The 15,112-nt window shown below is 44.7% G+C and overlaps 1 protein-coding gene across 1 annotated transcript in view; it reads right to left on the bottom strand.

The window, feature by feature from the left end:
- ITFG2 (integrin alpha FG-GAP repeat containing 2) overlaps positions 1 to 15,112 on the bottom strand; it is a 1,163,252-nt gene that overhangs the window by 195,017 nt on the left and 953,123 nt on the right. The window contains exon 11 of the mRNA XM_069628496.1: positions 4,573 to 4,746. Coding sequence (XP_069484597.1) covers positions 4,573 to 4,746 — 174 coding nt within the window. The remainder of the gene's footprint in view (positions 1 to 4,572; positions 4,747 to 15,112) is intronic.

The following is a 15,112-nucleotide window of genomic DNA, read 5'->3' as shown; positions in this document are numbered from 1 at the left end:
GTCATCCGTGTCGTGGGCCTCCCCGAGGCACCAGAGGCAGGCGTCGTGCGAGTCCGTCACCGACATCTTGGACCCACACTCCCTGCACTTCTTGAAACCCGGACGCAGGGTCGAAGACGAAGTAGAAGACATCTTCACACGAAGGATTTTCACAAAACGAACAGGTTCGAAGAACCGAGAAGAACAGAACTCCAAAGAGTCGAGGCGTTAACCGAGATTCACGAAGCAACACGTTCGCGGAAAAAACGGAACTGAGGCTACGGGCGTCGTGCGTCCTACTTATCACATCGGATGATGTAGGAGGAGGTCCTCGACGACGGCGCATCGACGTCATCGACGCAGGACGCAGACGCCGAAAAAAGTTTCCGAAGCAGCACAGCTGTGGTGATTACATGTCATAGATATGGAATACGTCGGAGGACCCAATCCCCTCGAATAAAGCTTACTGCCTAGACCTCATCCTCTCTAGAGTCTTGAGGAGAATTTTACTGGACGCATCCACATTACAAGGAATGACCCCTAACTTTTAATCTTCCATCCCCTCTAACACACACAGTCCAAAAAAGTTAAAAAACACAGAGTCAGTTCCAACGCAAAGCCAAACTCTAATCCTATTATTTCAAGATCCCTGTCCAACAAAACATCCTGCCCCTCCTTCCAGAACATTCAACCCCCAAGGTCCCATTCAGACTTGACACAAAGCACAATAACTTAGAGGATTCAATTGCGCCTTGCCCAATTCAAGAACATCACTTCAACTGCAATACTCCATTCTGTCTGCTGCCATTCCACCTGTTTCCACAACGTTCCTTGCTCTAGGATACACAGTGGCAGTGATTGTATTTTGTACTTGTATTTAATATTTTATCATAGAGATGGGGGAACTATGCTTCAAACAGAAAATCTTTCAGAGGGGGGCAATCCCTTACAATGGCGCTTTACATAAGCATGTGCAACAGTTTCTAGGGCAAGAGGACCAGATGAGGGGAGTGGTACACTAGTACATTGGACTGTGTCAATACAATCAAATAGATATGCTGCTGGCAATACATTAACAATAAGGTACAATGTTTACTGAGTCATACCGTGGCAGCAGGGGAATCACACGAGGGGCAATTATCCAGTATTGTATTGCAGCATATAGTGCCTTTTCCCATTGCTATGGTCCCAGCGTGCTTGTGGTGGGAATGCCCTCGGGCCGCAGTCCAGAGTATGGGAAATTTGCAACAAGGCTTAGAATCTGTGTGTGCATTTGGCCAAGATAAGGATTTAGGTGGGCTGCCCGGGCTCCATCCAGTAAGCAACCAAGAAATCAGGCATGTGGACGGGTGCTGAGGAGGTCAGGAGAGTGCATGAGTGCAAGAGACTCTGTGTCCAGCTGGACCGAATTTTGTCGCAAATCGTCGCTGTATTCTGATAGCAGAGGTGTTGAGGCTTAATCTGGTGTAAGGAGGCAAAAACATGTGCCGAGCTAGACTGAATTTGTCATGGATTGTCTCTGCATTCTGGTGCATGAGTGCGTGCGTGTGGGTAGCCATGCCTGCGGCAGATGTCCACCAAACCAGTGCGTTTATACGCACCTTGAGGCTCGAATAGAGCTTTGTTTTTGACACCACTGTTTCATCTGGTTGTCCGTGTGAGAGTCCTTAGGCGCACTAGCCGGGTTGCCGTAATAGGTCTTGTGAGCATCATGAACAAACTATCATAAAGCCTCTTTTAAGATTGATGGACAGGTTTGTCTTACTGTCTTCTAGGAGCGATATCGCAGCTACTCGCTTACCTTCATTTCCAATTCGCTAGCAATCCACATACATATAAGCACATTAGCATAGCTTCTTTCCCTACTCCCAATGCCACAGTCATTAACAAGGAAACCATTACTGTCAACATTGCCCTATCCCTGTTTCACGTAAATACCAGCCTGCAGTACCACGCCTCATAGGCAACCCCCAGTGTCTTTGACAGTTTGGACCATAGCCCCAAATCCAACCAGGGTTTCATATAATCGGAACTTTTTGAGGAATCCTCCAGATGCCCACCCAAAGTCAGACTCCAGAGAAACTATCCTCCCTCAAAACCAACACCCATTATCCCATGACCCTGCTCAAATCAAAGGGCACTGTGTGGATCTCACTCTTGTTGGAGATGTACCCCACATCTTGATACACATAACATGGATGGAACACTGTTTGCCAGCATTATACCCAACATGCCAAGCAGTGCACTAAGTGCCCTGAAACTTGAGGAGAACCATCTCCGGTTCCGGAAGCACCTCAAAAACTTCCTCTTTGCTTCTGCTTTCTCTCCCCCTCTGCCCCTCTCCCCTGCTAAATCACTGAAACTGTACTGAATCAGCAACTGGGCCACTCACCAATCTCGGTCCTTGGCCCAGCCACTCTCCCCTGCACTGCCTTCCTGGCAACCCCTGCACTGCGGGACTGTCTCTGTATCCCTACAGCCCCTCCTCCCTGCACTTGTCTGCACTTATCTTGCACTTGCCACCAGCTGGCCCTTATTATTTATCTTGTTCGTTACTAACCCTGTACTGCACTTTCCCCTCTGCCTTTCCCCTTGCACTTTTCCCGTCCCCCATACCCATGCACTTGCGCGATCTGAATGACACCTGGCCTAGTAGGATCGTTGTCTGTCTCCCCTTGTTCCCCCCTCCCTGCCTCGTCGCGCCTTGAAACACTTGTGTAGAGGTGCGTTACAAATGCCATATCATATCATATACAAAAAGCTCAATGTAGGCCAGACCTTTCTCAAAGTAGCCGAAGCCTGTCACCCAATAACAGATCCTTTCTCTCTATGCTAAATCCCTGCAATCCCTCATCCATCACACTGAAAATATGCAGCCGAAGAGGTAGTATGTCACCGTACCGCATAATCCCACTACAATCACAAACGCTTTCACCCCAACCCCACCACATACAAAAAACTCTGCTGTTAATTGAGTGATCACGTAATAAATCTAAGCGCACAGTGACAAACTAGGAATAAGTCCACACATCCCATCAAATAACCCTATAAACTAATCCTAACAATTTAATTGGGAAAACCTTTCTCTGTATACTGTTACCTAAATACTCTCTGCATTTCTATATCGGTTATCCACAATTCAGAATCTTCCTATAAGCAGCCTCCCCAAAAGATCCCTCTTGCCATTAAGTTGTGAAATAAGAACATACTCACTACAAACCAAATATTCTCTAGGTCTTTTTTATTCAATATGTTTCATTACCACACAACTTTAATCTCTTGCAAGCGCAAGCCAAATAAGAACAATGTTCATGATATAGATGTATTTTGCTTTACAGGAGGTGGAGAATACCCCCAACTACCCCAACCAATAAGCCATTTCCATCCATTTCCTCATTCCCACTTCGACATCCCTTTTAATTGCATTTCTAGTATGCTCCCATATCATTTCTCTCTCCTCAGTAAAGGAGAAGTTACCAAATGGATTTAAGGAGCAAAACCAGCTACTGGTTTAGCCCCACTTTATTTGCTTCCACCATTAAAATGTTGACTCAACATTATGGAGTTAACATTTTCTGCAGGTCTTTACTTTGATTAGTTCAATGATTATTCGCCTCATCATCTAATTTGGAAGAATATAAGCATGATTTGCACCACCAGAAATGAATCTGTGAGCAGCAGGTTAGACAACGATTGCTGTGGCAGAAACGCAGTCCAAAGAGAGATCTCACATTACACCCAGAGAAGGGCAGACAATGGACACGAGGAGGAGGTCCTATGGAGCATTAACTGTGTATTACATCAGAGGGCATGCAGAAATGTTCTACTGCAGATATCCTCTCTAGGCAGGAAGTGAATGAAATAATGGAGACTAGTTCCAAGGTAGGGTCAAACCCACCTCTGCACCTTTAAAGGCCACCTATCAATTTATTGGAACATTGCAGACTTCACTGAATAGGCTATTTGCTTCTGACAGTTGAGGTCACTGCCAGCTACAGTCATGGCATAAGGAGACAATTCCAAAAACACAAATCCATAACCACAATGTAATGGCTGCCTTTTGCCATTTAAGATCCCACAGAGATCTCAACTGTTTATCTATCCATTGAACCAGATACCGAGGCATGGAGAACCAACAATTTAAAATTCAGTCATTAACAAACAGGAAGCAAGCAGCAAGAGATCCAGCCTTTGCACCTTTGTTTACAAAGGATGTTTGAAGGATGTTCCCCAGTAGATCGCCCTTTGTAAGTTATCTGTGGAGATGAGCAGGTAAGCAAGGCATAAAGCAGATGTACATGTATCCAAGAGTGCGTGGGTTATTAACATCAGGAGATCTCAGTGCGCATTATGTATTTGTTGTACACAGACGTGTGAAATTTGCTGAACAAGGGAAGCATGTAGGAACTGGAAGAGATCATTATGCTCATTATCACCTATTCTCACAGAGTTCATAAGGAGTATTCACTTTATTACAGCCTGGTAAAGAGCAGAAGTAACTACTGATCCATTAATTCATAAACCATCCTCATATTTGCAGACTGAATTAACCACATTTATGAACACTAAAGATATTTGCAATCTATGACTCACCCACTCCAAGCTGACGGACAAGGTCACCAAACTCTCGGGTTTCCTCCAAAAGCTTCATCAGGTTGGTGGATTCCATCCTCTCCAACTGGACATCCCAGTAGATATAAATCTTGTGGTTAAAGCTCACATAGACAAGGCAGGGGCTGTTTTGGGCTCCTTTGCAGGCATACATTCCTATAAAAGAAAAGGTACTACGTTCAGACCATAATTACAAATTCACAAATTACAAAAGACACGCAATGCATGCATTGTACTCCCAATCCTGGTGTGTATTCACTAAAATCATAGGGCTAGAAGTGGCACGCCCCGATGACATTGCAGAAGATGACAAAGGAACTGGGTTTAATGGAAGTGGCTTCATCAGAAGTGATATCACATGGGTAATTGACCCCAGTGAACTCACACGACTCTCCCTGCCAAACATTATCTCTCTCCACCAGCTACCTCAAAACAGGTATTGCCAGTCTCTCTTCAGGTTCTATAAAAAGAAAACTGAAGTATACATCATATGCGGTATGCTTTCTAATCTTCTGCAACCAACACACAGACATAGCACCAGACTGCACTATTGATAGATAGCAACTCAACGTATTGCACACCACGGCATCCCATGTGCCATTTTAATGAATGGGACAACTTCTCAGGGATGTGCATTATAACACATATATAAAGCATATGTAAATTCATCATTAAAGCGGGAGCCGGTAAGGTGCTTCATCTCTGCAGTCAAATGCGTTCTTTGACTGATGGTCTCATGACCAATCCATTTCGTCTAGGGATTATATATGAATGTGGCAGCCTGGCTGACATTCTAAAACGCGTTGTTAATGCAAGTTAACCCGATCTGATTATGTGTTACATCAGAGTAAATGAAACCCCTCAATCACTTTAATTCGGAAATTGTTGACAATTCACAAGGGGAATGATATTTCCCATCATTTCAGTTCCTCTGAAACTCAGTAGTGCTGGGGAAGTGCCAGCGCTGTGTGCCCTATATAATGTAAAAATCCTAATGTGGTTGCGCTGCTCTTAGTCTTTAAAAAAGGAAAAAACACTACATTTTGAAACCACAAATTATTTCACTCTAATTATTGGCGATGGGTTTGTGACCAAACAGTGAGCAATTGGGCTTATTCAAATTAAAAATGGTTCCCTATCAAAACATTAGAAGAAAAAAAAATCACTCAATCTCCTATAAGGGAAACCCCTTGGCGTTCTTGTAAGACACATATTGACAAGAACACGTTTGATTAGCATAAGAGTAATAGGGTTTGTAAGAGAAGTTAATGAATTAGAGAATCTATTTATTTTTCTCTGATAATCTGTTAATTGTGTGAATAATTTGTAATGCTTATAAGACAGTATATGTATATTTGACATTGAGTTATAAATGCTGTCATTGAGCAACACGAGATTACACAATTTTGACAAGAGATTAATTCACAGAAGACTGCAGGTTGTTTTCTCTTGTGGGAGGACATTTGAGTCCCATGTACCCTGACATGCATCTGACTACCACAGACCTACACGCATTTTGGACAATCTATCAATTTCCCTCTCACTGTATTAAAGCACATCAATCCGGCTTCATTAATAACACAGGATAGTACAAATGAGTGGCCTGTTCCTCTGCTAACCTGTCAACTAAAGAAATTCAACACCAAACTAAATGTCACAGTCCCAATCGAGACGTTTGATGTCAGTTTCAGCAAACAGGGCCGCTTTCCTTAGGCTGCACATGTTGGCGCCACAGTCGCAATGCCCACCTTAGTTTTCTGATTGCCTATTATGCAGGTCAAGCCACGGGTGTATCAAGGACTGGAACAGGTGTAGCAGTTTCTACCAGTGGCTATCCCCACGTGATACCCCTGCTCCCAAACAAACCACACTCTACGTTACTGCCTCAGGTCTTTAACATGCAAATCCAACGCATGTTCAAAATACGTCTGCTCCAAAGGATTACTATAATAACAATTTGAAACAGATTTAGGAATGCTGTTATTTGCGAAAGCTCTTCACGTCTCTTTTGACAAACCTTAGGACGGCCTCTACTCCATGAGCACAGCTCGCGTCATTGGTTATTATTCAACTAAAAGTCCACGTTAAACATAGTTGTTTTTTTAAACAAACACACACTATTTTTTTAATGTTGCTGTCTCTCAATAGCTTTGGTAAGTCATCTCCTCCCAGTGCAATATCTTAAGGGAGTCAAAAGACACAAGAGCTCATCCACTGCATCTACTGAAAACCCTACTTCGAACAGAAAGACCACAGCAATGGAAACAAGATGTTTGTGCACCAGAAACCAGATTTGCTAAGCACTGTCTAAGAAATGTAAGAAAAGTAAGATGAGGTTCATTTTGTAACTTCATTATGGGGTTTCTGGCTCCTTCAAATGACAGACGATGGCATCACTACAGGCCTAACACTCGAGCAATGGTGGACTAGTGGAAGGAGTTGGTTTATTACCTAGTTTGACAATGTTCTCAGGGTTCGGATTTTTTTCCCAGAAGGTCGAATCATACCATCAGTGACCTCGTAGATATTCTTTCTAGGAATTCCACTCAAAGTTCCGATCGGATTCAGCTTTTTGTTCATGCACGGGAAGGTTTTTAGAAATTGATCCAGAAGAATAGTCTCTAAGCTTTTTAAGGGATCAGCGGTGGCATGTTATTTTGTGGCTAAATCTTTCAGGCAGTAGTATAACACCTGTCTCTGTTTCCTGGGCAGTAACCTAACATTCCTAAACCCTTGTTGGTAGGTCCTCTGCACCAAACATTTCCAGAATGGCCATAGCCATTTCAGGATAGTTGCTTCCTTCAGTCAAGTTGGCATTCTGGTAGCCTGTGTGTAGGTCTCATGTTCAATGCACTGGGAGAGGGTGATTCACGGGCTTCATCTCTCTTCTGGCCACATGGCACCCCATGCTACTCTTTCCAAGTTGCTGAAGAATGCTGCTGGGCCTTCCCCCTTAGTATATTTTTGTAAGAAGGATACAGGGATGTTCAAATTGATTCACAAAAGCAGCAGCAATGCCTTCCTCAGATGGATGGGTGTTGACTAAACTGTAAAATACCTCTAACCCTGCATTGTTATAGCATCCTGAAGTATCTTTTGTTCATCTTCTAAGGTCTGCATTAACACAGACATGGTTACTGCAATTCAGACAAGGCTTTGTCAGGACAAGTTTTCACTTTCAATGAGTGGGGAATGCGAGCATGCTAGGAATGGTCGAAGCCACAATGCTTGGAATTTCACCCTCAACAAATCTGAGAAGTGCCTATCTATTCCCTGACATTGATCTACTTTCCTTTCATAGACACCGTTTCTTTTTGCTTTGTTTTGAACCCTGACCTGACCTTTTGGAGGTAAGTAAAGCCTTCTCTCTTTCGCTTATTCCTATGGCCAAACTGATTAGTCCATAAGACTATCAGTACTGAGAGAATCTTTCTCTGAATGGTATTTGTTTGCATTGTTATAACTGCAAACATCACCCTAAAATGTGGTTAGATACTTTGTATCCTTATAACTTTCTGTAGTGGTGTTGTACTTACATTTACAATGTGCCTAGGATGAGATGGTTGCAGCAGACATTTTTCTACTGTGTTTTACATTTTTAATTCATGTACTTTTGCATTTACGACAAAGGGCTACTAAAGGTGGCTAGCACCCTAAGCTGGCTGTGCCACAAACCTTTTGCTTGTCCTTTGGCCATATTGTTCTTTGGCTTTCTTCCTGCCTTCTCATGTCAGATTTGTCATATACGGGAAGCCCTTTCCCAGAGAAAGCTGCTCTTTTCCCAGGCAAAAAGGTGGTTTGCATGTGAGCCTGGATTTGGGGGTTGGGACTGTCTGGTCCCAGTACACATCCGGGTGCCTCAATGTGTGTTGTTGGGCAGATGTTGTGGCAAGTGCCTATCGAACCACTGCTAGTTTGAATGGTGCAGATCCTTGCCATTGGTGGACCTGGGTGCACTTCCAGACCAGATCTTCGCTAAAAGGAGGACTCCTGCAGTCATTCCTCAGATCATTGTTGGAGCCAAGTCCTCTACAAAGAAGAGCAGCCCATCGACAAACCCTGCAACTGACTGTCACCAGTTCCAGTGAAGTTCTGCTCCTCTGCCTGACTCCAAGAAAACACTTGTCTGTGCTTTGACCACAGGACTGGTGTGAACAACCAGTCTCAACCTCTGCTTGAGGATCTGTGCATTCTGAGCTGTTGGAAATGTCCATGCATCCACCAGTGGACTGACCCACTCTCTCCTGTGCTACCTCACTGCGGCCGTTGAGTGCATCCTTGGAACTTGGAGGATCTTCAACTGGTATAAGATGCCTGCGCCTGCATTTTCAGCCTTCTTGCATCAACAGTAGGCATGCAGGACCTGCTCTTTGTGCGTCCCAAGAAGGTTGCTGATCGCTGCCTGACCATGGTGATTCCTGTTGCAATCTGTCTTCTTCGCATATTAGATGTGTCCTGAGGCCACCTGCTCTGCAGAGGTCTTCTACTTTTCTTTGTTTGGGTGTTCAGTTGGAAGGTGTCTGGAACAGATTCTGAAGCATTGCAACCAACCAAAATGAAATCCCATGTCTTAAAGTGACCTCAGCACCCGTGACCCGTGGGCAATCCTCGACCAGAGAAGACAGCAGTGGTCTCTGGTGAAACAGGAGTCAGTGAGGTAATTTAGCATACCTGTCCCCACCGCCTGTTCTCCATAGGATTACATGGGTGTAAAGGCCTGTGCCTATACCACTCTTTCCTGACTTTGGTCAGTGGAGACATTGTCAAGGATCCCTTCCTATGTCTACCCTAGTGACTGGAACGGAGTGAGTTTACTTCCCTGAACTTTTTTTTTTTAACTTTTGAATTGTAACCAATGGCATCATCCACTCTCTTAGTAAACCTATCTGAAAAGTATAACTTTAAGAGTGGATGATTTTAAGGCAGAAGGCCCCAAATGATCACAGGGTTGGACTTATTAAGTGTTAGGGAAACTGTTCAATAAAATACACTTTACAATAACCACTGAATTTCATACATCTGATTTCTTAACTGTGTTACATGGGTTATTGAATGATCTGCTCTCCTTTCTTCTCCTAAGGTTGAATGTCTATCTTTTTTATAGCAAGTGTGTGATAACATTTGCCCTGAGGTTTTAATTGCTTAGTGTGTATTTTAAAGCCCTAATAAATAATTTGATAGGTTTGTACTTGCCTCTCTAACTTAAATTATTGGTGTTATTTTGTGTAGACTTACTGTATCATTCGACCATTCTCAGGGCTCTCCTGAGACTAACCCTTGCCACTCTGCTACCTTACCTTGATTGTGTTTGGCTATTTTCAGTGTCTCCCTTTTCACCAAATAGGTTGGCCTCCCAAAATCCACCCCCAGGATTGATCTTGGAAATTCAATTTAACACTAGGTTCCCTAGATGAGCCTCCTGTGAGATCTCGTAAGTGCTGACCTTCCACTTGCATCAACCACTCTAAATTAATTATGAATTTCTGGTTTCGAGTAAAATGTTCAAATAGATCATTCCAAGTCATCCAGAATTTTTCTTCATGTCGCTTTTGAGTTCCTTCCATCACTTAAACGGTCTGGTGGGTTGGACTTCTGGATTAGGTCTGATGCTATTCCTTTCCGGTAATTTCTGTCAGAATAAGGAAGAGAAAATACACAAAAGATAAACAGTTGTGATCAACAGAATAAAATGTGCCAGAATGTTGAGACCTCTATACTTTCTGCCATTGGCTGCCACAGTTCTTTTTCTTAGTAGGGTGTGTGATGAATCCTGCAGATCCGTCACTGTATACCTCCTCCCAGGTAGCCATGGAAAGGCAGTTGCTTCTTGATCCTGACCCTGGGGGTGGTGTACTGCTGGAGGATCACATGAGTGGAGATAGAGCCCAGGGTGGTGAAGGGATCCCGTTGGATGAGCCGTGGTATTCTCCTTTGAAAGGGAGTAACCTTTCTTGTATACCAAAACATATAATTACTTACTGCCATTGTAATCTATCTGAACCCCACTTAAGGGGGAACGCTTTGTACCTTGTATGGATACAAATCCTGCTTGCTCTCAAAGGTACAGAGAAAGGAAACCTGTAAAGGGTGGCATAAATGAACCACCTTTCCCTTCTGTGATAAAACCTGATGAAGCATTTGTAAAAATGTATTAACAAAATAGTTCTAAAGTTAAAAATAGTACAACACCAGTTAGAACTAATTTTGTTAGCTGCGACTCCAAGTCCCATAATCACAAGAGTACTGGGATGAAGAAGAGGGCTGAAGAGCAATGCAGGCCTGAATGTCAGGCAATTAGGCTTAACAGCCCAAACCATAGGGTGCAGGACATTAGTAGTAGTTGTGGTTGGAGGAGTAGTAGCAGTTGTAGCAGCAGCAGAGGTAGCTGGGGCAGTAGATAGTGGCAAAAGAAAGCATGTTGCTGGCAGAAGCCACAGAAGTGGGAGGAAAGAAAGGACTCCAGGATTTTCCATCAGCTTATTCCTGTTACCAGTCCTGAGTTGGTTCTTTTCCCCAAAGTCTGTATTGCAGAGGTTGTGCAGCGGAAAGCGTAAGGTTCGAAACCTTTTCCCCATGTGAACCTGATTGCAGAGCCTTCCCAGCAAAAAGCGTGCAGCAGACCATACCCGGAGGCTGGCATGCTCCAGGGGGTTGTGGTGAGCCAAACTCTGTGCCTGTGTGGTGGGACCAAAGGCAACTTGAGGAGAGAAGTGTGCCCTGTCGAGAAAACACACACGTAGTAGAAGCCCTGCAGTCTGTGAGGGGCCAAGGAGCCGGCAAGTGTTTCCGCCCGTTCCCAAGCCTTCAGGCAGTGCAGGCGGGCAACTGTAACCAGTTGCTTTTCAGTTGATAGGGAGTGAAATTGAATGAAGCTGACCGGAGCATGTCAGACAATGGAGTGCAACAATAGTAGCACTCACATATAGATAAATACTGTCGAAGAAGGTTTTGAACATTACAGATTATAAACATAGCTTTATGGCATCAATAATGGTCGCGTGTACCTAAAAGTAATTCTAACATGAAGAAAAAGCATAAGTAAAGCCACAATAACATTGTATTTTATGAAACCAAGTGGTAAACCTCCACATAGTGAACAGAAGAGCACAAACAAACATTGCCCTCAGCCAAAGGCTATGTGGAAATAACTGTTGCTACCAGAGGAAAAGGGGCTAAAATAACATCTCTAAAGGTAGAGCTTGCCAATGAATGACAACGGTGTAAATGAAACAGTAATTAGTCATGAACTCACATTGCCAAAGCTAATGGAGGTTACTTTGGAAATATCTGGGTGGCGGCTTGCCAAAAAACAAGAGTGATTGAAAAGTGACCCTAGAAGAAAGATGGTGTCAAGAAGAGAAACAGACATTGATGGTCTAGCAGAGTTACAAGGGCACTGGTATGAATCTCGTCTTTGTTACCAAGTTGTGAAGAACCGTTTAAAGCTGTTTTAAGTTGAAGAAGTGTTAAACATTAGAGGTGTCAGTGGAACTGAAACTTCAGAAGCATTCTAAATTGAAACACTGTGAAGCAGAGAAGTGAAACCTGCATGGTGTGTCTTTGAAGGAGTTAGATCCGGCAGAAGAGTGGAGTGGGAGTAGAAAACTGGGTGTGAAGTACCCCTGTAGAAGAGGAGTGTACTGTGCAGTTCTTAAACAGAAGAAGTGTTGTGTTTCATGGTGCTAAAAGGGAAGCACTATGAAGAAAGCCATTGGTGTGTATGGTGCTAAGAGAGAAACACTGTGGCATTGCCCAAACAGAAGAAGTTGTTGTGTTTCATGGTGCTGAGAGAGAAGCACTATGAGGAGAAGCCAATTTCAACCTATTTGTGTTTTGTGAAGCAGATAAGCTGCAACCAAGATCATCCTAACCAAGAATCCTTTTGTTACTGTTTAAGGAAATTGTAACTATATACATTTCTTGGAGAAGAAAAATCTTTTCTGTGTTGAATTGTGGAGTACTGGAAGATTTTGCTTAACAATCTGACCTGTGTTGGTACTCTGTTTCAACCCCAGATTTCCTTGTTGTTTTAGGTTATTCAATGGAACCGACTGTGACCTGAAACCTGGGGAATGGGAATTTGCTCAGGTTACAATCAAAGACTTTGAAGGCGTTATATTACCAATATTGATATTGTGAATTGCCATATATTTTCTTGTTTATGTTTATGTATAGATGTGAGGGCAGGAAATGTTATGTTACATTGTTTCCCACTGCATCTTGAGGACCCATTGCAGGGATCTCATCCGCAGTCTGGCCTCAGGCACCAGAAAAATGCAGGATGCCATGAGGCCGAGCAACCTTAAGAATTCAAAAGCCGGGAGAATCTGGGCATGTTGAAACTTGTCTACTATCTGCACAATGTGATGAGCCTCACCTTGGGAGGCAAGCACTTCCCCAAGGACGTATTCAACACAGCCCCAATGTACTGGAGCTGTTGGGAAGGTGTCAAATGCGACTTCTTGAAATTGAGGGAGAAGCCCAGCCTGTGGAGGGAGCGGCAGGTGACACTGAGATGATCCAATGCCTGCTCGGGAGAATGTGCACTGATCAGCCAGTCGTTCAGATAGGGGTAGACGTGAATCCCCCCTCGCCTGAGATACGCTGCCACCACCACCATTACCGTGGTGAAGACCCTCGGGCGGAGGTCAATCTAAAGGGCAGGATCCGAAACTGAAAGTGTGAGTCGCCAACCGCAAACCTCAGGTACTTTCTGTGCTTGGGATGGATCGGCACATGAAAGTAAGCATCCTGTAGGTCCAGAGACATACACAAATCCTGAAGTTGAAGGGCCCGGAGGACTTGAGAAAGAGTGACCATCTTGAACTTGTCCTTTCTGAGAAGTTTGTTCAACCAATGCAAGCAAGTCCAGGATGGGTCTTCATCCCAGTCTTTCTTTGGAATCAAAAAATAAGCGGAATACCATCCTTTGTTCCTCTCCACTACAGGCACCAGTTCTATAGCGCCTTTCTCTAGCAGGGTCAATATTGCCTGCACAAAGAGCGGATCTGGAAGCTTCAAAGAGAGATTCTCTGGTGGATTTTCGGGAGGTCGCTTTAGGAAGGGAAGACAGTAGCCGTGGGCGATGGTCTCTAGAACCCATGCATCCGAAGTAATGGCTCGCCACTCTTCGAGATGTTGCGACAGTCTGCCCCAACCAGCGAACCATAGGACATGGCCTCACAACTGTTTTGAGACGGCTGCGACAGCGCCTAAAGGCAACGAGGCAGCTGCCTGAGCGGCATTTGCACCTCTATTTCCCCGACCATCACAGGTACCTTTTCGCTGGCCCCTTTGACTGTCGGCTCCTCTCGTTCTACCAAAGGAGGTGTAGTAACGAAAAGTACCTCCCCTCCACTGCTGTCCCCTAGGACGAAAAGGCAGAGGTTGACGCACGGCTGCACTTAAAGATTTTGCCGCAGCTTTGGAGGTCTGCAACCTCTCAAGGCTCTCATCAGCCTTGCTGCCAAACAAATGCGCGCCATTAAAGGGCATGTTCAAAAGACTGGCTTGCACATCCGGGGCAAAACCCGACTTCTGCAACCACGCAAATCTGCGTATAACGGTGCTCGCAGCCATAGACCGGTTAACACTGTTGGCCGTGTCCAAATCCGACTGAAGGGATTCACACATGGCATCCTTGCCATCTTGCACGAGAGAAAGGAACCCATCCCTTTCTTCCCCCTCGGGAATATGCTCAGCCGCTAGAGAAACAGTTCCACAGAGTGTGTGAAAACCTTGCTAAGGCACAGGTGGAGTTGGCTGGTTTCAATGCCATACTCCCTGCAGAAAATACCCTGCAAGCCCAACCATAGAAGCGTTTGTCGTCCCTATCAGGAGGGATGGTAGGGTACGCTGCCTGCTTCAAAGTCGCCGTAGTCACCTGAAGCACCAAACTCTCGGGAGTGGGGTGAGTAGATAAGTAGCTGGGGTCGCTAACGGAAGGGTGGTACTTCTTTGTCAACGATTTGTTCAGAGCCGGAAGAGATTCCAATGACTGCCAAGCAGCCACCACCCTTTTCTGTAAAGTGAGATGAAATGGTAACACCGGGTCAGAGGACGGACCTTGATCTAAAATGTCTGTTAGATCATCCTGTGCAAAATCTGCAGGAGGACTGGACCAGCCCAGATACTCTGTGACCCTAGCCATGAGCCTCCTGTAAGACGACTCAGCATGAGCTCCAGGCTCAGGCCTGCCAAATTCCACTTCCGGAGAAGTGTCCAGCCCACTGGCATCATGAAGGGTTTGCCTCAACTCCTCCAATTGACTGCCTGCAGAAAAGACAGGAGCCACATCAGGCTCAACAGGGTCCTTAAGGTCAGATCTTTCCTCCTCCTCATATATATTGTCCAGAGGGAGGTCAAAACCCTGCCTCAGGACAAAAGAGGGTCTTGAGTCCAACACTGGCCTCACAGACTTAGCAGTAGCCTTCCTTGGAGGATCCACCATACCTGGGACCTCCAACGGTACATTTCGGGCAAAAATCCCCAAAGGTGTCGAGGGCGCCGAAGGCTTCGATGC

This window comes from Ambystoma mexicanum, chromosome 12, assembly GCF_040938575.1.
Source record: "Ambystoma mexicanum isolate Mex_15411 chromosome 12, UKY_AmexF1_1, whole genome shotgun sequence".
Lineage (NCBI taxonomy): Eukaryota > Metazoa > Chordata > Amphibia > Caudata > Ambystomatidae > Ambystoma > Ambystoma mexicanum.
Note: the sequence above shows the minus strand (reverse complement) of the source record. Positions and strands in the feature narration are given on the sequence as shown.